The sequence below is a fragment of the Uranotaenia lowii genome, chromosome 3, assembly GCF_029784155.1.
Source record: "Uranotaenia lowii strain MFRU-FL chromosome 3, ASM2978415v1, whole genome shotgun sequence".
NCBI classification, from domain to species: Eukaryota; Metazoa; Arthropoda; class Insecta; order Diptera; family Culicidae; genus Uranotaenia; species Uranotaenia lowii.
In genome coordinates, this window is record NC_073693.1 from 281,773,505 (window position 1) to 281,801,219 (window position 27,715).

Sequence of the window (27,715 nt, forward strand, 5' to 3'; positions counted from 1 at the left end):
TCCAAAAATGTACAATCATTTAAAGTTAAATTATAAATCGTTTTTGAACAGAAAATCAAAAATTTTCAAAAAAAAATTTAGTTTGAATAAACCCGGTAAAAATCTGGTAAGCAATAAACAATATCTGAGCATGTGGACCAGATTTCACCTATCTCGAATTCTTTATCGGATTTATGAGCAAGCTTGGATATATCATGAAAACCTGGAATAAACGATAATCAAAGTATAAAGTGATTCTTGTCAGCATTCTTCTGTACGGTCTATCTACAGTGTAAGATACACGGATAGTTATGATTGTGTAGCTTTTTCATCATTATGTTTGGATATTTTATAAATTATTCAAAATCATTTGAAAAATTTGACAAGTCTGTTATTGTATAAATTTAAGCAAGTACCGAATATTCGGTACATCTCTAGAATAAAATCTATCGTTCAAACCTTGTTACTATTTAAAAAATGATGATTTCTTGAATTCGTTCAATGGATGAAGTTCATCATTTGTACTTTGATTTGGTCTTCGATAAGATTTTTATCAACGGTTTAAAGTGATATTTTTCGGTATGAAAATCCCGTAGAAGAAGGTCTTAAAAGGCAGAATCTTTTTTGGTAGACTTTTTTACTGTCTACCGGTCGCGACCGTCTTTAATGCTAGAACGTAATTAAAAATGTTAAAATTGTCCATTTTTGACGGTCGCCACTAGCTAAACAGCAAACTACACATTGATTTCAGACAGGATTTGAGAAAACAGCAATGATAATTGACGAATGTGGCTTACGTGTTTTCTGACAAATAAATAATGAGTCAAGTAAAATTTAAAAGCATCCATTTTTATTTAATTCGTCTGATAAGGTTTTTTTTAACAATACATCATTTTGAACTTACAAATTATATAAATTTCCCAGTGAAAATGCTGATTTTCCCGATTTTTATAATACCGGTTTCTTGATATGAAAATATGGCTAATAAAAAAAAAGGTAAATGAAAAGTCCTTTATTTCTATTATATGATTGCCTTAACATCTTATTTTTTTTAAATTACGACTAAAAATTTTAAGTATTTCAAAACGTAGTCATTTCATCCCGTATTGATAGGTATTCATACATTTTTTAGGAAGTGTTGTAGAAATCTTACACTATTATTCAACGGAATTCTACGACTGTTTATTGTTTTGCAACCAAATATAAACAAATATACGAAAACAAGTTCTGCCGGCTTGATTTTGACATTTCAATGATTTTGGAGTTCCTTGATGCCAAATAACAATGGTGAAAAGTTCGATTTCTCCGGAAAAAAAATCAGAGCTGTAGCATTTAATTCACTATACATATAATATCGAACGGTGATATATCTAAGTTCTTGATACGATTTATAAGCGCTCATCCAATAAAATGTATAATGTCCTCAAAACTTTGTCTTTGAAATTGAAAAAATTGAATTTATTTCCAAATATGATGAAATTTTAATTATTCATTCGTTAACTCCAACAAATCACTTTCATAAACTTTTTAACTGAATTCATTTACACGTCTGCAAACTAAACTTTTAAAGAAACATGTGAATAATAATGTGGATAATAATGTGAATAATAAACAGATTAATAACCTTAATATAATAAATTTTTGACCAAGATTTGAAAATTTTATGTTATATGATAATTTTTGCTTTCAAAAAATTCAAAAGTTTAAACAACGTCAATTTTATTCACTTAAGCTGAACTCTACCAGAAGAACATTTCTCTTTTTTCTTAACGGTATGAACAATTTTCCGCATTTGAAACCATCAGATAAGATTTTTATAAACATAATTAAAAAGTTGTGTTTCTCTAAAAAAAAAATCAGAACATTAGAAGATAATTCACCCTTTGGTATATCTTAATCCTTAATGCGATTTATAGGCGCTGTTTTGCTCATCCAATAAACAAATGTTCTTCACAAATATGTCTTTTTGTTATTTATCTTTACAAAATTTTAAAAATTTGATTGCAAATCGATTGAAGTTAATTTATTTAGTAATAAATTTTCGAATAAAAATTCAACACTTCTTCACACAATTTATTTTTTTAAACAAGAAGGTTTTAAGCTTAGTGAATGTAGAATTCTTTGGACTGAAACATTTTTTTCCAAAATTTATGAAATTTTAATTTTGCATTCGTTGATTCCACTATATCACTTTCATAAAATTTTAATCTGGAAAACAATAGGTCTAAAGTATATTTAAGTCCTAATTTGAACTCTGTCAATTCGCTCACACGTCTGCACACTAAACTAAAAACAAAACAGGTGACAAATAATTCTGTGTTTTTGAAAAAGAAGTTCCTTGGAAACATAGTTTAAACCTTCATATAATATCTCTTCAAGTAAGATTTTAAATTTTATATGGTGATCATTTTTGAGGAAGAAAATTACCAGTTTAAACAAAGTTAATTTTATTTACTTTACTTAACAGAAGAACATTTCTCTTTTGATTTCTTAACAGAATGAATAATCTTCCGCATTTTAGACTAACTTATAAAATTTTGAAGCAGTTGAATTTTTTTTCAAATCGACAAAGATCAATCAAACATTTGAATAATCGTGAGTGAGATAGGTTTTAATCGTTTGAATAAATTTAACTAAAAAACAACCAGATTATTTTGCTATAATCACATTAAAAGGTTGCGTAACAATTATCTGCTATTTAAATTTAATTTGAAATTTTTATTATTTCATAAAGAAAATTGGATCATGTTTAACCATTATGTGATGAAGTACCTACCGTGTTTTCTGAACGTGCGAAAAAAAAGTTCAATATATTTACTGTAAACCTAGAGTCTGATTTCAAATTAACCAATACATAATTTTATAGTGCTTTAACATATTGAATGTCATCAGAAAATCTGAACAAGACATTTTAGTAATCAACTGAAACATCCAGTGTTTAAAACTAAGTTCAAGAAACTTTCGTAAATCGAAGTGAAAATCGTGACCCAGAAAAGGTGTGAAAACAACTCCACATTCGGAAAAAAAAACAAGTGGTGGTGAAAAGCATTATCACAGCTCCTTCTACATAACGACCGAAACTGGAAGGCCGTACCCTGGTTGAGTACTCCCGTCCCGGCGGCGGTTTGGACTACCACAATTCACCGCTCATCGGCGAAATCGCCGCCGCAGCTGGCGGTCCGGATTACGCGCAATTCCATCGGTCGATCGACCAGCTACGGTCTCTCAATGAGCGCGGCATTCTGGCGGCGGCTGCAGCCGCCACCGGAAACGCTCAACTGACGGTTACTTTCACGCCATTGCAAGCGACCGCCACCGCCGGAGGAGGAAATGCGGCCACCACTATTCTGGACTACCAACAACACCACCATCAGCAACAGCAACAACAACAACAACAGCAACATCACCAGCATCACCAACAACAGATCCATCACCATCATACCCAGCAGCAACAACAACAACAACAGCAACTTACCCAGCATCACAAAACATATCACCCAAACAGTGCGCTCGGAAACACAAACAACACCGGCGTGAATAACGCGACGAACAATAACAATAACAATGGCAACCATGATCGGATCGAATTCACCCACAAATCAAGCAACGGCAGCAGCAGCAACAACAATAACAACAATGGCATTTCCGTTGACACGTCGTCGAATATCCTAGGAGTAGGAGTAGGAGCAGGAACAGCAGCAACTGGGACAGGTGTCAATGGGAATAATTTAATAGACGACCGTGTCAACAACAATCACCTGGTGGTCGCGACGGCTAATTCAAATGGCAATAGCAGACGAACGGGCAACCATCAACAGCAACAGAATACAGCCGGAAACGGAGCTGCCGCAAACATTAGGGCAATTGGCGGTGGCAACGGCACTGACCTAGAGCTTAAGCATTTTATCGTGGAAAAGAAGGAACTGAAATCGTCACCCTCGTCGCCGTCCGGGTCCTCTGGGATGAACCTGTTGCATCACCAATCTGCCGGTGGGGCAGGTGGTCTGGGGACCAGTAATCCCGGGACCGTCGACAGTAAGGATTCTAAGGTGAGCATCCGACGGGTTTGGGTGGGTTGTTCGAATAGTGGGATGAGGGAATGAATTGTGTCCTTTTCTTAGGTGAAAATTCAATGGATGCTGCTTTTTAGGAGCTATTAACGCAACTGTCAAGCTCAGCAGAGGATAACCGGGCCGCATATTGGGATCAATAGAAAGATTTTCATTGTAGATTTGATTTTCCTTGTAGATTTGAAGCAATATGATGATTAACAACAATATATGGTATTTTATGAAATTAATTTGCGGCGTTATCGGTGAGGGTTAAAGAGTTGAAATGAAGACGGATAGAAGATCAGATGAAAATTCTAAGGTGGTGAAAAGAGCGAAGAGCATTTGAAATACAAGTTTGACCACATACTAAATTCTTTGTACCGCACCAATAAGCTGTATTGAATAAATAGTACCCAATAGAGGAGGCACTACGTTTTTCGATACAGTTATTTATGGATGGTTCGACGGCCATGTGAATGTACATGTGTCTTCAATACAGTTAATTGGTGCGGGACAAATAATTTAGTATGTGGCCAAGCTTCTATTTCAAATGCTCTTCGCTCTTTTCACCACCTTAGAATTTTCTTCTGATCTTCTATCCGCCTTTCATTTCAACTCTTTAACCCTCACTGATAAAGCCGCAAATTAATTTCATAAAAAATATTCACGGTGATTTCTATTCTTAAATATATGGTATATTTGTTTATTTAGAAATATTTCATTGTTCCATTGTTAAACATTTGATTAACTATTCGAATATTTTAATTCTTTATAAGGCAAAGCAAAGCGGGCCGTAAAGGCCAGTTTGACATGCCTGTTTTAGCTTTTTCGATAAAGCAGTCCGATGCATTTGTTAACAGGATGGCAACGTGAATGTGGAAGACTTTTTTTATTGCATAAAACTCAAACCATTTGTTATTTCTATACGAAATCAATTTCATTATCATCTATAAGTAATGAGATTACGAACTTAGTAATTAAATTTTGATTTTTCACCTTGGTAACGCCCCGTAGACGCTTTTCGGCACTTTTGCTAGCCGCACGCATGACTTAGTATGGCATTTTACCCCAAATCTTCACCAAACGTTTCTAAATGTGTTCAACCTTCAATGTTTAACATCGTCCTGCTTCATTATGAATCTAGAAAAATTCAAATCTTCTTTAAAAAAAATTTATTGTGACACATATCGTTTGATTTTGGCTTCAATCTTCACAACTCGCTTAATGTTATTGTTTTTCAGCGCACCATCATAAATCAAATATTTTGTAAATAAGATTTATCATTGTTTACAAAATTTTTGACAGCTGTTTTTTTCGACGAGCTAGGAAATAGCTGATTATGCACTGAAAGCAAAAACTGTAGCATTATGGCGCAAGGATGCAACTGGCCTTTAAAAATGTGTAAAAGTAATACTTCTTATTTATTTTCACGCCACTATCAATAAGAAGTTATAGGTAGTAATTTCCTTATTGTCGAAATTCTTCCCCGAACCATACCAAATGACGTACATTCGCTCGACTGCTTTTTAACGGCTGGTAAGCACAAAAATATGCTCCATGAACACAGTCATTTTGCTTGTTCGATGTCGCCTTCAGAGTCATCAACTTTCCGTCCGAAAAAAAAAGATGTTGTTGAAAACGAGTAATTCAACGCAGGTTTCAGTGGTCGAGCTATCTTTAATCATGTTTCGTCAGTCTAGTTATTACATAACTACACAATTCATTAGCGATTGCTTTTGTCTCACTCTTCACGTATTATCTTCCCTAACCGGGAAAATATATTATAGACATAAAACCTCTAAATGATTCATGGTTACGCAATAGATTTTTTTAATCGAAATTTTATTGGATTGTACTTAGGTAAATCTTCTATTCTACGTATTGTTTCCAAAAGAATGAACCTAATTTCTTTACGTATGTCATTAAAAATTCATTATAACACTCTCAATTTGTTGCAAAAAAACCATTCTAAATTTGTTAACATGCAGTTATATCAATTGGGTCATATCATACGCTGTCTTTGCAACAGTTTTCCTTAAACATTTTCTGAGGAAGTATTCTTGGTTAGTTCAGACATTTTTTAGTCTAGTACATAGGTCGGCAACCTGCGGCTCGCGAGCCGCATGCGGCTCTTTTGATGTAAAGCTGCGGCTCTTTAGCTCACTGCGCTAATATTATATGAATTTTTGAATAAAATATTTATAATATCGTGCTGATGCGATAAGTGAGTCTTGTGACCTGCCACACATATTTACATAGGTCCAGAAGTGAATTTTAAGATTTTATCCGCTGAAGGAACAAGCTTAAAGGACCAAATGGCAAAATAGAGTTTTGAAGCCTAATTTTACTTTTATTTTCATTTTGATAGGGATCTATTCCATTAAAGTCATTAGTCCTCGACAAAATTTTGCATTTTTTTTATTTTCACTGTTTTTGTTGCATCAGCTTAGAGATAAAGATTTAATTTATCGATAACCGTGAATGCAAAGAAAAACTGTTGTTTTAGAGCAACGAAAACTTAAATAAAATTATTTATTTCCAAAACTTGTGTTTATTGTTATACAGCCTCTGCGTAACCCTCATCAAATTGTATATTTTAAGCACTTGCAATAACGTATGAAAATTGATCAATTAAAATTTCCAAAATCGTCTTAGAATTGATCAACCATTTTGAAAAATAATCACAACTTTGACGCGTCACAACATAAAAATATTGGAAAAACCACTTTAATCCTATATAATTAATTTGAATTCAATAAAGATAACTCATTAGCAATCCAGAATGCCCGAATTTAACCGGGCTTTCCCAGATTTTCAAAAAAAAAATAGAATGGAATATCGAGGAAAAAGGCCCTGTTTTAGTTACAGAATTATTCACAGTTTTCCTAATTCCAAAATTTTAACTTGTTTCAGCGCATGCATTTTTTGAAATTGTAAAATGATTATTATGAAGATTTTCGTTTGCCCATTTTTCAACTTTTCTCTTGCCTTTTAATGTAACATGCGTAGATTTTGGCTGGATTTGCCCGGATACTGTTCGGTTTTGAGTTTAAAATTTAGGAACCCAATGCCAAAATTTGGAATGCATTCTCAATAAATATCGGGTTAAAAAATCAATAGATACCCGAAATTCAAATACAAAATACAAAACTAAGAATTGAGAATTTAAAATTAAAGTTTGGTAGTTTTTAAAACTCGTATCAGGATTGAGAATGAATGAAAACTTCAATTCTGAAAATATATTTGAAAACTAAATCACAGGCTAAATACTTGTAATCATTATCAAAATTGACCTTTACACCTCGAAGCATTCTCTTTTAAAATGAAATCATAAATCATCATCATTTTTTTTTTAAGTAAACCTTTGAGTCTTTGAACATATTTAAACTTTTAAGTGTGATGCCTGCAGCCAATATTTACCAAAAGCACTGAAATGTTCAATGAAGTTCCCGTAACGGTCACATTTTTTTTTAAATTACGAGTTAATCACCGTCGATTTGTTTTTATTAATTTTTGTTTTGAGACTATGAAAGAATCTTTGAATTGATTTTGTCATTTAAAATTACATTATACAGATTTATACTGGTCGAACCACAAGTTTATTTTTTCTATTATCTAAGCTTTAGCAGGCATTGCTGAATAATGTACAATGTATTGAATTTCATTTTTTATTTAATTGGACGCACAATACTGAAAATCACATGTGACATAAAATGAGATTTTGGATTTTCCAGATGCATAAAATTTTGAAGACACCTTCATTTGATGTCCTGAATTTTGAAAACTCTGCCAGTTGTCAGGAGCATAATTTTTTAAGGTTTCGACTACATACATTTTAATTGAATTTTATCTCATACTTCTAGATTTTGTAAAGGATTGGCTATTTGAAGAATGTAATAAAAAAGTTTCATAATTTTAAGAAAATATTTTCCATTTACTTTTTTTAAGCTTCTCTTTGACGAAGAAATTATAAATAGTCTGCTATGTGGTTATGTTAAAATCTTTCACTTTACGTCATGCAAAGTATTCATATAAGCTTTATATGAAATTTTCTACACTCGATATTTGCCAACGTATTAAAATTAATATAACATCAAACCTAGAAAAGAGTTAATGATTCAGGTGAAAACCCATGTAGGGTGAGTGCTCCTACTTTGGTCCTAGAGCCTACTTTAGTCCTAAAATACCAAAAATTGTAAATAATTAATTTTGCTTGCAAAGGATAAAGATGCTGCTATGTGCACAAGGAACTCTTATTCTTCCTGAATCCTTCCATGCCGCTTTTTGCCATAAAAAATCTTTTTGATAAAATTTTTAACGATTTTTGAAATGTGCCTCCTATTCAGTGGTAAATTCGACAGCTCAATTAGTGGGGCGCGTTTTGAGAAATGAGAGGAAATAAGGAAAATTCACGTTTTTTTAGTGTCCAAGCCAAAGTTTAAAAGGTAATTACTTTCACTATGGAGAATATGAACCAGATTACCTATTTTTCCTAAAATAAATGAAAATCAATGGAAAACCCGGAAAATTTGTAAAGGGTCCAAATATAGGAGACTTTGACTTTGATGTTCCATTTTTAGACCTATCACAAAAACTTTATGTGAATACCAAACAAATCAACAAAGGTGCGAATTTTTAATTGGGGCCTAATTCAGAACCAATATTGAACATTTTTTGCGTTTTTTGTTAGCTTTACGCAAATATACTATAAGTTAGTAGACTTATAAAAGTTTCAGATATTTTTTGCTGAAAGAGTTAACGGAGAATAAAAGTGTTCAAAATATTCATGACAGAAATGAAAGTTTTTAGTCGTTAAAAAGCTGTAATACTATTTTATGGTAATTTTTAATTAAAGATTACACTTTTAATGATTTTTTTTATTTATTTTCGAAAAATCATACATTTTATAAGCATTTTAGATATAGGTCCAATTAAAGGTACAAGTACAGTACCAAAATCGGAACAGTAGGTTCAAAGATGGAAATTTTGATCATCAATATCTATGCATATCTTTCAATAAACGCGCAACCTGTGTTGAAAATTCTCATTGAAACTTGTTGATAAGATAATGAACTATAAATAAATTTCTTGAAAGGTAGAAAGCTCCCGTTTGTTTATGAGAAAAGCGTGATTATTTAAAAACCGCCGCTTAAAGGGTCCAAAGTAGGGCAACTAACCCTACTTAATCGTAATCAGAGACAGATTCAAAAGAAAAAAAAGAGTTAGAAAAAAAAAACTTAAAGTTAGAGGGGCTTAGAATTATTTTCGTAAAACTAATGTTCATTGATCATTCAATTGTGTATTTTGATTTCTTTTAATTAAAAACAAAAACCATAAATCTTTAATGTGACTCTTTAAAACTCTGAAATTATGAAAATTTGAAGTTTTTGGCTCTTTCAACTCAAAAGGTTGCCGACCACTGGTCTAGTAGGTATTCTTTGGTCGGGTCCTTTGGTCCACCTAAATAGCCGCTAGAGCGTATTTAAAAGTCTCCCTTCGGCCCGAGGAAAACCTTCCTGCACCCCTGAAAGAGATGTATTACTTGCGATAGTCCCTGATTACATGTTTGAAATATACCTTTTCCTAAAAGCTTCTGATCTTCGTCTATAATTCTTTTTATTTGCAAATATTTCGCTATCTATTTCCTGTTCTCTTAAAAAAGTGATGATCAAGACCTAAACAAGAAATTGTAAACTGACAAAACGAATTTGGCTCCTTATAGCCTCAATGTATGAGCCGTTAAAAAGAAGGAATTACAAGAAAAAAGTAGGGCTAACGTGATACAGCAGGTACATTTTTGTGGCATGCTTTTTAAGTGGATTACTCGTGCTGGCATGAAGTGAGAGGAGTAATCATCGCCAACAACTGACGCAGAATTTTCAAGCTCCTCAAATTTTTCGAAAATTTACTTATTATTAGGAAGATCCAAGGCTTCCGACAAGTATGTCAATACGTGATGTAATCCTAGCTTCTCCACCTTTACTTTAATTTGTTGAATCGAGGCGAGCACCATTTATAGGGGCACGATGGGCGTTTTCTGCCGTAGCTTCTAGCAGTGAATTCAACTCGATGTAGTCAACTGAATGATAGAGCTACAGCTTCATCAGTTTACATCTGACGATTTGGTCTATTGGTTAGATGTCGGAGAGTTAATCAGTAGGCTCGAGTTCGATTCCGGTTCAAGGAGATTATTTTTTCATTTACCATTCATGATCGATTATTTTGATTGTTGGATTATATGACTAGTAGCATTTTGACGGGTGTGTGAATTGCTTGCATTCTACAAAAAGTCATACATTATTTTAGTATTGCTTTGTTTGAGGATCTACGCCTCACCGTTTAGTGTAAAATGCCGCAATCATGAATGGTAAATGAAAAAAAAAATCATCTCGAACAGGAATCGAACTCGAGCTTACTGATTACCTCTCCGACATCTAACCAATAGGCCAAATCGTCAGACGAAACAAATCGAGCTGTAGCTCTATAATTCAGTTGACTTCATCGAGTAAAATTCGCTGCTAGATTCCAGGGCAGAAAACGCTCATCGTGCCCCGATTAATGTTGCTTATACTGCCCCAGTGGGGGTTCCCGTTATGCCCCTACAGTAACTGATTTTCAGCTTTCGGTAAAATTTTAAAATGCATTTCTAAACGGTTTCATCTCATTTTTCAAATATAATACAGTTCTGAAATAGACTTTTTTTAGTGTCTGAACACAAAACAATGATGTAAGTCACATATTATAGCTGTTTTCTATGGTCAAATAAGCGTCTTCCTTAAGGTGGCCATTATGTCCTTATCTGCCCTAGGTATCCTATTGACTTGCATCGCACAGATGTTAAATTTTTGTAGCGTGTGTTTTTAATGAATTCTTGCGCTAGCATGAAGTGAGCAGTCGTGAAACACTACGTTACAAACGGTTAAACCGCTTTTGAAATAGCACAAGATACTCGAACCGAAGCTGGCCTTTCAGGTGGAGAATTAGACCATCCCAAGTAACACACTTTGGGCCATTTGGCTTTACAAAGATTTATCATTATCATCATTCAATGTATCACAGCAATATCACTGTTTTGGAGGAACAGTGAAAATGTTTGAAAGAAAAATATCGAAAACATCATCCATGATGTATTTCATCACAGTTACGAGAGCTCTGTTTATTTTTTTTTGCATTGTTTTCCGGCTCACGACCTAACTTGATGAACATCCCAAGCAACCAGAAGTCTCGTTAAAAAGGTCGAACACAGCTTAATCGGCATAATCAATGTGCTGAAATTCGTTTTATTCAGCCCAAAATTTAAGCTCTTATTGAAACTTTGAAGTTCCATTACAAATATGAACGGCCTTCTATTCAGCCCACAAGTAAAAGTTTAATCAGCAAAAACAAAAAAATAATTCTCCTCTCCTCTCTTATTTTGGTCACCACCAGCCCATGTGGTGCTGCCGGTTTCTCGGCATCCATCTTTATTCCTCCCATCACCTCCCTCAATTGATCTTACTTAATTGCTTTGTTTTTAACTTTGTTCGATACATGCCAGCACGCACGCCAGTTCTGTTACACAACTATTTGATTCGCTTACTGAAGCAATCAAACAACCTAATGGAAAAATTAGTCCTGGTACCAGATTTGAACCCGATCCTCCGAGATGATAGCCAAACACGCTGCCACGATGCCACGCCAAGATGTTGCCTTGCCGGCAGCTAAAATTCAAAGTGGTTATAAGGTTCCTAGAATACCCGCAAGGGTAGTCAGCGGCCAGCAGCAAAGACGCATGTTGATTATTACTAAGAAACATTACGAAACGGCGTATAAATCAATCATCCGTTATAATATCGGTTTTTTAAAAAAAATGAGTTCCTGTATTACTGTTAAGCATAAAATTATTCAAATTCTTGAGTTTATCTTGATATTTAATTAATGAATTGTAAGTAAATACATTTGGACAAAATTTTATAAAGTCAAAATATTTACTCTTTTCAAAAACAAACATTTGCGAGTTAGCTAGCTTTAAGTTGTTCTGAGTTGAAGTTTCAATATAAATTATACATTAAAACAATTTTCAAGCTCAAAAAAATGATTTATTTATTACATGCCCTTTCGTGATGTTCGTTCACATTTCATATTCCTGAAATGGCGGACATGTCTCAAAAAAGGCTGTTTGAGGAACTTTTTGGAACTTCGAGTCCATAGAAGGCTATTTGAAACCCAATTTGTAACTTTTATTCTGAATTATGTGATTGACATGTCACAAAAAAGGCTATTTGAGGAACTTCTTTGAACTTGAAGTTCACAGAAGGCTATTTGAGCCCTAATTTGTAACTTTTATACTGTGTCGGTGCGATTGACATGTCACAAAAAAGATATTTGAGGAACTTTTTGGAACTTCAAGGCCATAGAGTGCTATTTGAGGAACCTTTTGTAACTTTCATGCTCACATTCGAGAAAATTCGGTACCAAATCCCTTTGGAACCTTTGTTCAGCAAAATTCGAACTTTGGAGGCAGGAGTTTAAGTAGATATGAGACTTTTAGTTGCTTGGGATAATTCCTAAAATTCACTCGGTCCATGGCAACCGTTCTCCATGTCCATGTCCAATTTCTCGGACATCCCACATTCACCAGATCACGCTCCACTTGGTCTAACCACTTCGCTCATTGTGCCTCTACTCGTCTCGTGCCTACCGGATTTGCAGCGAACACATGTTTTCCAGGACAGTCATCCGGCATTCTCGCAACATTTCCTGCCCAGCGTATCCGTCCAGACTTTGCCACCTTCTGGATACTGGGTTCTCCGTAGAGTCGCGCGAGCTCGTGGTTCATCCTTCGCCTCCACACTCCGTTCTCCTGCACGCCGCCAAAGATGGTTTTTAACACTTGTCACTCGAATAATCCGAGTGTACGCAGGTCTTCCTCGAGCAATATCCATGTCTCGTACCCGTCGAGGAAAGCCGGTCTAATGAGCATCATGTACAGGTTACACTTCGTGCGAGGGCTAAGTCTTCTCGACCTCAGTTGCCATTGTAGAAACGACTTGTTTGCTTATAAAAGATAAAATCTATTCCTTGCAATAAATCATCAAAGCACAGAAAAAATTACATTTTAAACTGTAGAATACAAAAATTTTGGTCTTACATATTCCAATAATAAAAAATACTGTAACACAAGCATTTACAAGGCATTCAATTCAATGCTTTTCTTACCTGAAAAAAATTAAAAGAAAGAGTCTGCGCAAATTTGAATAATTAAATCATCTCGTTGGGTAACGCCTAGCTTGGTTAGACGAAACCTCGACGAAAGGATTGTGTGTCGACATTTTCATTCAGCTACTGATGAATAGGATAGCGAGTTTGCTTCCATGATAGGTAGCTACAATGTAGGTATATGACGGATTGCTGTGAAAACTTCCCTTTCTCTTGCTAGAAAAGATTGAAATAAGAAACCATGAGACGGGGAAGCAAACTTCAGGCATCGCCGCTCATTGGTGCAAATTTTGCCTAGTTTATTTTAGCTAATGAGAAATTGTGCATCGACGGCACCCGTTTACAGCACTTAAAATAGGAAAAGTAGCACCTTTTTCATACAATCAAAGTGGGGGAGGAATTTTTTCATACAACCGGAGTGGGGGTGGTATTTTTGAGAAAAGTTGGAACAGCGCTCGGATAATCAGAGCTGTTCTATTGGCTGATAGAATTTTTATCCAGTGAAGGATGATAGTTCGAGGAAATTTTTAAAACTTATTCGTGGATGGTAGACAACCAGATATAGGAGAAAAAATGGGCCAATGAGAGTTTTTTAACAAGTCTTAGTATGGCAGGACCAGAGAAGGAGTCGATATCATATGCTTGGGATAAACAAATGGAAATTCAGCTTATTCCCGGATGCTTCAAAGGGTTAAGAAATTTCAATGCTAGTGAGAGCGGTGAAACTCGAGCTTATGTTTTACAATAGCTGAGGTTTCAATCTTTTCTTTATCGGGGCTCACAATTATCAAAAATTTTTAATTGTAGTTGTTATAATTAATTTGGGATCTTGATGGAAATGGTATCATCTGGTATTGTTTTGCATATTAGATTCAACAGATGACAAATTGTGGTGTAACCATGGGTAATGCCACATGGTTTTATTGGAACTTTCCAGGACAATCTGACACGGTGACAATTAAAAACACTATAAATAGTGTGATTCATACACTATCTGCTGACTTATTAATATTTATTACCAAAGTGAACTTAAGTTTGAGAAATAAAACGTGTTTCGCTAGCAATTTGAGATAATTAATGCCAATGTAAATATGGTCCTAAAACTTGTTGTTAACATAAGTTCCATTTCCTCATTTCCAGATTTTCACATCGAAAGCCGATCTTCAGCTGCACACACAGATTCATATGCGCGAGGCGAAACCCTACAAATGTTCCCAGTGTCAGAAAGCGTTCGCAAATTCTAGCTACCTGTCCCAGCACACCCGGATACACTTGGGCATCAAGCCATACCGATGCGAAATTTGCCAACGCAAGTTCACCCAGCTGTCGCACCTACAGCAGCACATCCGAACGCACACCGGAGACAAACCGTACAAATGTCGTCACCAGAACTGTATGAAAGCATTTTCCCAACTATCCAATCTGCAGTCACATTCCCGCTGTCATCAGACCGATAAACCGTTCAAATGCAATTCCTGCTACAAGTGTTTTACCGATGAATCTGCTTTGTTGGATCACATTCCAAAGCACAAGGAATCGAAACACCTAAAGACACACATCTGTCAGTACTGTGGAAAGTCTTACACGCAGGAAACGTACCTATCCAAGCACATGCAGAAACATGCTGAGAGAACCGATAAGCGACCACCGATTGGAACCCGAAGTAGTAGCAGCACTCTCAACTTGAACACGAATAACAACTCCAACACTACCACGGTCACTCCGGCCTCTTCGATGCCAACTAGCACAGGCACCGCAACGGGAGGAGACAACCCGTACTGGCCAAAAGTGAGTCCCGATTCAGCGGCCAACATGACGGATGTGCTTCAACAGCAACAATCTCAAACCCAACCGAGCCATCACGACTTCAACCTGAATCAAAACGGCAACAATCAAACGCCAAACGGGCACAGCAATGACCTGCACCACCACCGGGATGAAAACGTTGAAGATCTGGTATCGTCCGGAGGTCGACAGAACTCATCAACCATGAACGGACCGAATCCAACGCCCAACGGAACCATCTCGCTCCCACCATCCTCGACGCCAATGTCCGCTACCAGCTACGACAGCATAGCCGTGAAGGCCACGTCCTCGTCTGCGCCAACCAATTCCGCTTTCACTCCGATCAACGCGATGGCACCGCATCTGAACACCCTGCAGCACCATCACCATCCCTCGGTTCACCATCAGCTGGCTCAGAGGCCACCGGCTTATCTGTACGATGCCATCGGTTTTCCTACCGGTAGTGGTAATCCGCAGGCCAAGGTCGGAGGCTTGAATCACCAAGGAGGTGGAAATCAAACTGGTCCCGGAGCTAGCTTTCCGAATCAGTTGATCTCGCTGCATCAGATCCGTAACTACGCCCATCAACCGGGTGGAGGATTGATGGCCACCGGAGAGAATTTGCTGGGAGTGACCGTAGGTGCCGGTGGAAAGGATAAGGGTTAGAAACCTGGCGCGTTGATACACCGGCAGTTAGAGACAAGTGGCGAAATTTCGAATGGAATGTGAAACTGTAAATTGATGTTGAAAATTTTAAGTTCAAAGCAGAATTTTTTAAATTTATATTTTTTAAGTTGTAACAGATTGTACTGGGTCAGAAAATCAATATATCTGAAATTACAAAAAAAAATGCTTCAGATTTGAGAAATTGATATTGGTTCAAACTATTAGGGAGAATTGAAAACTTCAAGATTTGTTCAAAAACTTTTGCACACCATCAATTTTGTTCGCTAAATGTTGTCCACGATGAAATTGCCACACACAAAATTGATTCGGAAAATTGGAGTTTTCATCCGATGGCCATCGAATTTTTAAGGATTGAAAAATAACTATTGAACTTCATTTTACCATTTTCCTCGTATTTTATTTACAGTCCATACGCAAATGCCCGCATCTTGGCCTTAACCCCGGCCATAAGATTCTGCACAACCTGTGAATCAACCGTTTTTTGCATGAAAACCCATATTTTCTTCAGTTCCTCGACTGTCTTCACTACCTTAGGTCGTTTAAAAAGGTGGTGCTTCATAATCGCCCAGTACTTCCATGATTTCGTCAGCATGTTGAGGTACAAATCCCTGACACGGGTTTTGGCGGACTTGTTCTGCTTCTCGTCGCAATAAGAGGCTTTTTGTACCTTGAACGTTCGAAGCCCAGCCTTAGTTTTTGCCTTCTGCACAAAATTTCGACTTAGGTGCAGTTTCTTATCCACATCCCGAACGGAGGCGGTCGGGTTCGTAAGATAAATCGTTCTCGCCCGACTCAGCAACATTGGTACTATACAAACTTTGAATCTAAAACTTTTCCCCCATCGATTGGTCTTTTCTAGATTACTATCCTATCATCCTCCAAACTTTACAATTGCTTCATCATTTTTTTTACAACATGGAAATTTGACTTTAAACCATCACAGCCGGTTGTTTACTGCCGTGAGTGGGTTCGTCCCACTAAAACCACTTTATGCTTGGTTTACCAGATATTTCCCTTGGTTTCACCGTTTCATCCTATGATACTACATCAAGGGGTAGGGTATGCTCATGCACTTATACATCTCACCCTTTTTACTTCATCCTCCTTCTACTTTCCCTCTTTCGCCAACTTCAGACTGGTATGTAGAATCCCGAAACATGTACCGAGTAGATTACACTTTCAAAATAACTCGCGCCCGTCACAGCATTTCCAAACACCAGGGCATGGCCGATTGGGAAACTTCCAAGTTAGAATCCCGTCCCGACCACCCCGGATAGTTTCTCCGCTTCCTCTTGCTGCAGAAAAGATGAGACCTTTTAAGTCTCACCGAACGTATGAGTCCTGATCAGGGCTAAACCGCGCCCTAAAATTGCGTTGCTTTTGATTCGTAGTGTCATACGAGGCCCAAGACCTTCCTTTAGCTTATTAAGTTAGATTGACTATCTCTCCGTTCATCCTCTCTCCTGATTCGTAACAAATCGCACATGATCTACGAGATCTCGTCGTTTATGGTCCGCCATAAACGTTCGTCGTGACACATTTTATTCCGCCTCGACATGAACCTGGGACAGAAGAATATTGCATGTTCTGCCGATTCCTCCGTATCAACGCATTCCGGGCAATATGGCGAGCTGATAAGCTTAAACCGATGAAAGTATTGCTTGACCCGAAAGAAACTGCGTCAGCCTAATGTTGACCTATCCCTACTTCAGGTTTACCCAGTCTGAAATCCGTTGCTCGATGCGTCCCATTGCTCCTGTCACTCGAGCATTGATGCTGCTCGTTGAGCTCTACGCACTCCTCTAACAGCTCTTGCTACGCAACATTCTTAATCCTCCGCCAGAGTGATGTCGATGGGAATCATGCCCGCGATGACAAAAGCTACATCTGTTGAGATGATCTTATATGCACAGAAAACTCGCATGGCTATCAGCCGATGTGTGCTCCGTTATTTATATATGTTGCGCTCCACCTCTAAAGCTAAGCTCCAGTCCGCTCCTCCTTATCGTAGTTTCGATAGTGTCACGCTCGCAAGGAGACGTCACCTGCTACGCTTTGGATTATGGCAGTTCAGCATAATCCAGGCCAGAGAGTTGATGATTTTCGACGTACTATCACAACAGTATTTGACATGTACACCGAAATTTAAGCGGCTGTCGAAGTATTTCAACTGTTGGAGTGAGTTGGGGTGTCTTCCAACAGTAATCTCTATGTGCGGCACAACTCGTTTGTTGGTCACGAATAGTACCTTGGTTTTATGGTGAGCTATCTGAAGCTTGACTCCTTCCATGCTTATACCAACCCTTTCTACAGACACCGATGCAATGTCTTCAACCTCCTCAATTGTTTCGCCGGTGATCATTAGCACGATATCGTCAGCAAATCCGACCATCTACGTGCCTGCTTGTTATTTCAGCGTTAACACCTTGTTATACATTGTATTCCAGAGCATGGGTCTAAATATGGAACCCTGTGGTTCCATATTTAGACCATATTGTAACCCGGTTTCGATTTCGAAGGTGTGTGGGTTATACTGAACACTACTAATGCCCTATGCATATATGAGCGCCCTTCCCTCTAACTCGCTAGTCGTGGTTATGCATCACTATTACAACAGACCTTATTTTGTGGCCACCCGGTCACCAATCAGGTTAATATCAGTTTGGCATTATGTGGTTTCCACAATGGCGATCCTTCCAGGAACCAAATTTTTGGGCCAACTATTGAGTTAAAAACAAATGGTCGATGGAAAATGGTTAATCCAAATGTAATTTAAATACAAAGTACAATATTTCAAATTGTATATGAAGCGAGCCTGAATGGCTGCGCAAGTAGCGAGCTTGAATAGCTGCGCGTTAAGCGCACCCGAATGGTTGTGCATTGGGCGAGCATGAGTAGCTGCGCGTGGGCGAACCTCGGTGGTTGAGCATGAAGCGAGCCTGAATGGCTGCGCAAGCAGCGAGCTTGAATAGCTGCGCGTTAAGCGAACCCGAAAGGTTGCGCAATGAGCGAACCTCAGTGGTTGCGCATGAAGTGAACCTGAATGACTGCGCAAGTAGGTTGCGCATGAAGTGAGCCAGAATACATACGCATGTAAGGAGCGAGCTTGACTAGCTGCGCTTTAAACAAACCCGAGTGGTTACGTATGAAGCGAACCCGAGTTGTTTGGCATTAAGTGAGCTTCAGTAGCCGTGCGTTAAGCGGCCCGGAGCGGTTGCGCATTGAACGAGCTAAAGTAGCTGCGCATGAAGCGAGCCTGAATGGCTGCGCATGTGGCGGGCTTCAGTAGTTACGCGTTAAGCAAACTCAAGTGGTCTAAGAGTCTAAGTGGCCGTGGAGTGCTTGTGCGTTAAGTGATCAGTGGCAATTTAGCGAGTTTAAATTGCGGCATGATAAGCGTGTTTAAGTGGCTGTGCGACAAATGAGCCAACTAGAGCTAGAGATGCTGCGTAGCAAGCGAGCTTGAATGACTGCGCTAGACCTAGATTGAACAGCTGCATGATGCACAGTTTTGTGCAATAAGCATGTCTTGGGAAAAGGGAGGTGACGCGAATCTGAACGTCAAAATCTGCAATATAAAAGAATTGCAACTGGATGTTCAACATGCAAATACCAAACAACTCGGTCAATGTGGTCAAAGCTGAACAAACATCCGCAGAGAAATTTATAATATAGCTTCCGTGCATGATACTTTGTTAGGCGCATTCAAACTTAAACGTGCATGGTTTGTGATGATCGCTCGATCATTTGTCCTATGTGTTCCTGTGCAATTCTGATTTATGCCGGGAAAGGGACCGCTTAGAGGAGCAACTTCGGGCCACACGTCTTGCCTCGTCGGTCGTCGGGAATCAAGAGCCCGCCTCAGCATGGCGACTGTTACCAAGAGCCCGGAGCAAAAGTGCTCATTAGAAGGGCCCGTGCCTCGAGCTTTCACCATATGTATGTTCAGGTCTCATCACTACATTAGGGTGTCCCACACAGTTCCTCGAAGAGGTTGTTCGTTGAATGAAGCTATCGTCAATTTTGCCAGCGTCGAGCTCATGCCGGCAAGAGAGTGCTATGCGGGAATGCAAGAATCCAGAATGAAAGTTTACGACTGTGGGTCGTTAGTTGGCACTGTTCAGACAAAGGACTGCGCTGTTTAAGTCATTCTTGAAGCGCATTGATGATCCATTCGATAATTCACATTGATTATAGCAGCACACCATGATCATCACGGCAAGCAATCATGGTTCGTTATTCCCTTTGCTCCGGCGGGTAAAGGAGAAACAACCAGTGCAGCGGTCGAAGCTTGGATGGACACCTTCGATATTGGTGAACTCCTCCTTGCATTGCAACCATCATTACAACAACCGAAAGATACTACTGTTTTTTTCAGTACTTTTGTTTTTGGGAGAGGAGGGTGAATGTGTGGGTTATACTGAACACTACTAATGCCCTATGCATATATGAGCGCCCTTCCCCCTAACTCGCTAGTCGTGGTTATGCATCACTATTACAACAGACCTTATTTGTGGCCACCCGGTCACCAATCAGGTTAATATCAGTTTGGCATTATGTGGTTTCCACAGAAGGTTAAGACGCGATTTACAAAAATGCTTTCTATTATCCTGCCTGATACCCTCATCGGGAACACGCATTCTGTGAAACGCTTTGACACTAGCTTCCCAGCCAGCGTTGATGAATGGCATTTTGAACATCAATCGTCACAACGGTACAATGACGAACACCTTTCCTCTTCTTTTGATATGCGCGTTTCGCGTGTTCTGGCACCATTCGGATGGCGTCTACTGTGAATCTCCCTTTCCGGAAACCGAATTATCTGTTCAACTGTTCACTTTCACCCTCTGTGCAGATAGCTAGTCTGTACAAGACTAACCTCTCTTGTAGTTTACCAAGGGTATCCAATAGACAGATGACGGATGCCCTGGGGGTTTTATCGGTTTCGGTAGTAACACCGGCTTCGCAGTTTTCCACAGGTTGAGGAAAGATTCCTCGTCGAGACACTTTTGTAACACCACTCTGAAAGTATCTAGAACAGGGAAGCAAATCGAACCGATCTTATAACGATAACTGGTTTATCACTTGTGTAACACTTAGCGATAAATATGAGAACGTGATGACTTCTTATTCCTTTCCAATGCCGATCAAGATAACTCGTTCGAACTTCAGATTTCTTGATGTGCGCCCCGCGCAATTGTTGGTATTTTTTGTTAGTGCGTCTACCGATCGGGTCGGCCCGGCCCGGCACCTTGAGCGCCATCAAGCAATTGTTGGTAATTTTGTTGGTGCGTTTACCGGTCGGGTCGGCCGGCACCTTGTGCATCAAGCAATTGTGAGTGTCCTCCTTGGGTGCCAGCAGATTGTTGTTGCATATCCTTAACGTTACGAGAGACGATAAATTTGAATCGGTAAGCACAACTTATCGAGAGCAAAATTGAAGTTGATAAGCGTTAGGTATAGTGTTCTTGAGGATGAAAATCTCTCTCACGGGTGTTTTGATCGGCAAATTCTATCGGAGGATAACGATTTTTGGATTCCCTTATCTAGAATGGTCTGTATCGTCATTTTCATCACTTAATCCGGGATTCCGTCCGGGCCAAGGGCCTTCATAACCGTAAGTTTCTTAGCAATGTCCACAAGTTCCTCGTACGTTACTGGCTTGCTATCGTGGACTCCCGCGTCGGACACTTTTCGGTCGGCGACCTCGAGCCACCAAATCTCGCTAGTGTAACTCTATAGGCTTGACCCTGGACATGGTCATGTCGCACACCACTACTTTCATTGTCGTAAGCTGTTCAGCGTTTTGCACTTGCGATGATCCCTGCATGTTTATAGCTTCGACGCAGACTTCCTGATCAAAAGCATTTGTCTTCCATCTCCGCTCTTGGACCGGCGGATGTCTCGCAACAACAAGGTTTCGGCGTCTTACGCTATAGCGTATCACTTGGTGATCGATGTGACATCAATCACTGACGTTGTGTTAGGTATTCCATGCTTGCGAAAGGAGCTGGTAACTCCAGTGTAACACAGCTCAACCTCCAGTCTAGCGAATGCCTCTAGTAAGTTGTGGTCTTTAGGGCTATTGCACCTGCTACCCCAGTCATCCGTCCAAGCGTTAAAGTCTTCTCCTATCACTAGAGGGGCCTTCCCTGTCAATTTGTGAGCGAGTTCATCCAACATTGTGTTGATCTCCCCGATCGTCCATCTTGGTGGAGCGTAGCAGCTGCAGAAGAAGATGCCGTTAATTTCTGCACTCACGAACCTGTCACTAACTCCTGAATGGAAAAAGCCCGGTGAGGTAGACATCAGCTAAGCCAGACCAGCCAAACCCAGTTACCATTTCCAAACGGAATTCTGTATGATTCTGACAAAAGCACCGAATCGCATTTCTTTTCTCCTACCGTTTGCTGTAGCAGACGCTCCTAGTAAACATACAATCGCATTAGAAATGATAGATCATGTCGTTAACAGCGTTACTGCGAATCGCAATTCTATCCAAACGAGTAAACAATCGTAAAAATGATTACTTGAAGTCGGTTAAAGTCGGATATGATAAAAATTCCGCCGTGTTTGCAGATTTTGAAGACCATATCGCTCAATTTGCTCTTCCGCATCGGCTTTAAGTGAGAAATCATCAATATTGTTCTCTCTGCAAATTAGACAGTGTATTCGAAAGAATTGTCCAATGAGAAAAGCAGCAAATATTAATACTGGCGGCAACTCAGCAAACATTTTTGTAGCTATATTCTAATTCTGTTTTGATATACGTTCCATATACATTATTGAATGATCGTATTAAAGTTTATACATTTACATACCAAAGTGGAAGCAATATACATAATTAAATTTTATTTCTTTCTAAAGCGACGAAAACTACACCAACTGGACGTTATCCGACACCTTATTCGTACCTGACGGAAGAATGTAAGAGAACGCAAGATTTTGCTCTCATGGCCTGAAATCGTTGCAGAGACAATATTTTCCAGTTCTCTTATTGGCTAATCATAACTCAATTCCCAACTGATTTTTTGCCATCTGGTTGCACTGCTGGTTGCAGAAAGAACGTAACGATGATTTTCTCACTTGCAGCACGCGCGGGAGCAAAATCATTTCAAAATTGGAAAATATGGCAGATTTTCTTTCATATACGATTTAAACTGACTTCAGGCGACATTTTATACGATCTTTTTACTATGCAGTTGGAATTGCGATTCGCATCACCATAGTAAACGACTTAGTTTATCTTTTCTGATACGATTTTTTGTTTTCTGGGTAGCGTGTTGGCCGCTGTTGATGAGAGACCAATCTTCGCAATCTGCATTCCACCGTACGCCTTTCTTAGTTTTATAACTACTGATTCGTTGCTCATGCCAGGTATGCTGAAGAGTGCTTCCTCGAGCTCCTCTGCAGTGGTAAACTCATCCTTGGTAAATGTCAGGACCTGCGACCTGCGACCAAGGAATGCGACCTGCGCTATCCAAGCGCTATGGACAGTAACTTCATCGCTTAGAGTGCTTTCAACAAGCTCCTTGAAGTCGGCGCTTTTTACCGACGGGTCTGTTTTTAGCTCGAAAAGCAGTTCGCCTTTTTGGGTGCGTCTTGTTTTGGTGACGCTCTCGCCAAGAGCAGTAACTTTGGCTCTGCGCGTAGCTTCCGGAATAGGTCAGCATACGTTGTGCCTTCTTTTGTTTTCACGATAAGGGCCTGCCTCCTGGAAATTACCCGTTTAGGTTTGAGTTTTGGAGGTGGTTCTGGCTTCATGACGACCTTTCTTTTCGCGTTCTCCATTCTATTACGAATCATTCGTCAGCCTCCAGCAATTGCTTCAGCATTATGGGAACGCTTGCGCTACCTTTTTCCCACTAGATGTCTGTTGTTGAAGGGAAAGACTTTACTATTTGGAGGTAGAACTTGGAATACTTTATTACAATACATTATATCCTATTTATACTAAAACCATCTCTATGGTACCATTAATAACACTACCATGCCTGTGTTGCTATTCATCTCATGGATTGCTTCAATGAGACGAATTTCAGCACTCCTCCTCAACAAACGCATTCGCAGTCTCCTGACTGCCTTCGGCGTCTCCTCCTGAGGATGGAGCTACCGGACGTACCGGAACACGCGCTCGCCCCTGTTGCATCTCGATGACCTTTCATAGGACCAGTTCGACGACCTCCACCGGGATCTGGCACGACGATCTCCAGTGGCTTCCGATCCGACGACCTCCCAATTGCTCTGGCCCGACGACCTTCCATGGCTCTGGTCTCGGCGCTCTTCCTGCGGCTTGACACTTCCCTTCCACCTCGACTCCTTTCTTGAGGCCTGATGTTTCTAGTGGTCTAGCAGGAAGACCTTCACTTGGCGTTCCAGTCCAACGACCTTCCATGGAACCGGCTTGACGATCTTCCGTGGTACCCCGCTCGTAAGTCCTCCAGAGGCTCCTGGCCCAACGACCACCACCTGGTTCCTGACTTGACGGTGTTCCATGATACCGCCGCCTACCTTCCATGGCTTTCGGTACAACGACATAACAGTGAATCTGGCCCGACGACTGCTTCGTTGTCTAGCGACCTTCCATGGAACCGGTCCGACGATCTCACAGTGACTCCGGTCCGACGACTTTGTTGGTTCCGCACTTCCGTTTGCTCTCGACTCGCCGACCTTCTAAGGATCCGACCAAACGACCTTCAGTGGTACCTGTCCGACGACCTCCCGTGTTTCCTAGCTTGTCGACTTCCACCTAGCTTCCCGATTTGATGATTTTCCAGTTGGTTCCTAGTCCGACAACTTTCCATGGTCTCCTGCTCGCCGACCTTCCAGTGGCTCCGGCTCAACGAGCTGCGTATGGCTCTGTACCGACGACCTTCCAGTGGCTCTGGTTCCTGCCTCGATGACCTCCAAATGGTTCCTGGTTCGTTGTCCTTTCGGGCTTCGGCTTGTTGCCCTTCCATCGGCGCTGGCACTTCTTGCCACTGTTGATTCCGCTTTTCCTCCTTTCAACTAGTGCTGGGCTTATAACCTGTTGTGCAGCACTTGGGCAGTTGAAAGGATAGACTTTACTATTTGGAGGTAAAACTTGGAATACTTTATTACAATACATTGTGTCTTATTTATACAAAAATCATCTCTATAGTTACATTTCCTAATTGTTTATTTCTAATAACACCACCATGCGAGTGTTGCTATTCACCTCAACGATTGCTTTGATGAGACGAATCTCAACAATTTCACTCCTTTAAAGGCCAGTTCCATCAGTCACTAGAATCGCACGGTTAAAATGTCATTTAGAACACATCGTAACTGTAAAACTTTACGAACCTTAAACTTTTTTTTTACTTTTAAAGTTATTCCGGGACTTTTTAGTTCATCTTCATTGATCTTCTGACCCAGTTAACTGTTCTTCGACAGAATTCCTTTCCAAAGTCTCTGTTCCTGAATCGACAGATACGAAATCATAATCAGCAAACACGATTTATTTAACACGAGTTATACGATTAAGGCAATTTGAGAAAAAGACAAAAGAAAAACGACACAAACTTGGCAAAAAAAACGAGGCCCTAAGAGGTGTAAATGTTCCTTAGATTTTTTTTTTCGTTCGTAACTAACCTTAAGACAGCAGACAGCATTTAAAAACTAAGCCAAGAGGTGTAAGATCACACTTTTATTGTAAATAAAGAATAAAATTAAAGAATGCAAGAAGAAACAGGCTAAAGTTCTGTTACAATAATTCCAGATGAACAAGTTGTGTGAACATAGAAGGAAAACAAACAAACAAATGCAGTGAGGCTAACACAAAAAAAAGTTGAAGCTGGTTCTCAAACAAACAGTTCTTAACTTGGTTCATTTTCTTGATATTTTTGTTTCTAAATACAACTGTAAGCATTTATGAAATGTACAATTAGTTAAGTTTCCCGTTTGTATTGTTTTGCTGCTAATTTGTTCTAAGTAATGAAATTTTATCCATCACAACAAACAGGCACCGATCGATTTTAGTTGCAATTTGTACGCTCAATAGAGAAGGAAACAATAACGGAAACGAAATTGTTAGAAAAATGAAATCGTAAACTCTAACCAGTTTAGCGCTAAACCACTACACAAGTAAGCTGTGCAATTTTAAACTAATCTTATTGACCGTCCATCTTATGAAAGAAGAATCTTTGTATGGGAATAATTATTATATAATCTGATGTGTACGTAAAACAAAACTACTCTAAGTTAGTGAAATCATTTGGAAGCATTTTGTTTCTTTTCTAACAGAAAGGTAAAGGAAAGTTATAAACGCAAACTTAAAGATCGTCGACTAGTATGAATGTCGGTTGAAATCCTCAAACGGAAGAGATAAAACTAAATATTCAAAAGATGTGAACTATAAGAAATCTTATACCGTAGGATACCTATAAAAAAAAAACCTTATTGAAAAGGTGACGAATAAGTAAAATTTTCAGAACATCAATCACTCTTATCAAAACCTATTAAATATTTGTGTAAAAAAAAATACAAACGTAAGAATACAAGTGTATTTTCTAAGAACTGTGATAAAATAATGAAGATAATTGAATGAAAGTTTTTAAGTAAAACAGTGTCACTAATGCATAAAAGAGAACCACATTTTTTATCGACATGAACACACTAAGTTGATTTTAATTTTAGACTATTTTCGTTTGAAGCTGCACACGTTCTTATCAATTGCTGTTAGGGGTTTGTTCGAATGAAATGTAACTCATTTGTTTTCGCTTTCAAATTATGAAAGCTTTCAACAACGAACCACGTGATCTATTTGATTTCTCACAAATTCGTCGAAATCCTACAATGATTCGTTCAACTTTCACCTTCACAATACCAATTTGCATTATGCTGATGGAAGCATTATGCTGCATGCAACGTCAAGTTAATGTCAAATTCGATTTGATACCAGCTAAGAACACATTATTGAGATATGATAAGACATTCACAGATCCTGAACACACACACAAATAAACACACAAGTATACACTGAACAAACAATTTATCGAAAACTTCAATCTTTAGAAGAAATTTCAAACCTTTTCGTCGTAAACGTAGATGTAAACAAAACTTTAAAAAAAAATCGAAATGAGAGATAAAAAGTGCATGAAAAAAGATACCTTTACCGAAAAATGTGGTTTAAAAAGCATGAAACTATCAAAACTATTTCTTAGAAAGACCGATGGAAAATAAAGAAGAAAACTAGAAATAAAAAAAAACCTACGAACAGTTTAGCAAAAATCTAAAGGTTGCAGTTATATTTGTACGAAAATGAATGACGGTACAGCCCTACTAGTTTGGAGAGTTCGAATCTCCATAAGGTTTAATCGAAAAAGTGGAATCAAAACTAAAAGCGATCTACTGATATCGCCACAACTATGGAACTAAAGAGAAAAGCAAAAGAAATGAAAAGTATCCCTCCTGGAAAAGCAAAAAACTATGGTATGAAAAAAAGTAAACCTGATCAATGATCATCCTGAAAAAAACACACAGAACGGTTGAAACTGTGTATGCTAATGATCAAGATGACGATGGTTGCAAATATCTTGTACACACTATAACTTTCCTTTTTGCTAGGAATCGAACGATCAAAATAAAGTCTTATAAATGTATGTAAAACATGTGCATGTTGGGTTTTATTGGTATAAATAATCCGAAATGTTGCTTCTTTTCCAATACCATGCTGACGAATCCATTTTCCTAGGTGAAGTGTTATGGCTTATCTTAACTTGCCATATACTTGCATATTTTATCAAATGGAAATTGCCGCGATTTGGATTTTTTTTTTGATTTTATGGAAGAAATGAGATTCGGCTAGTCATATCTAGTGAATAGTTGCGTCTGTCAGCGTTGTGCTTCTCAGGTAAAATTTATTGCAGAGTATTGCGTTTACGTTCAGGTACATTCCATGAACCTTTTTTTAGGATGCTAGCAGAAATGACAAAGTTTTTAGAAAGGACATCTTAAGAGATGAAATTTTTAAAGACAGATTGAAAGTTAGA

General features: G+C 38.7%; 1 protein-coding gene across 1 annotated transcript in view; it reads left to right on the plus strand.

Moving 5' to 3' along the window:
- LOC129750792 (zinc finger protein rotund-like) overlaps positions 1-27,338 on the plus strand; it is a 152,168-nt gene extending 124,830 nt beyond the window's left edge. The window contains exon 6 of the mRNA XM_055745866.1: positions 14,370-27,338. Within this exon, the coding sequence (XP_055601841.1) occupies positions 14,370-15,680 (1,311 nt within the window). The 3' untranslated portion in view covers positions 15,681-27,338. The remainder of the gene's footprint in view (positions 1-14,369) is intronic.
- Positions 27,339-27,715: the final 377 nt, after the last annotated feature.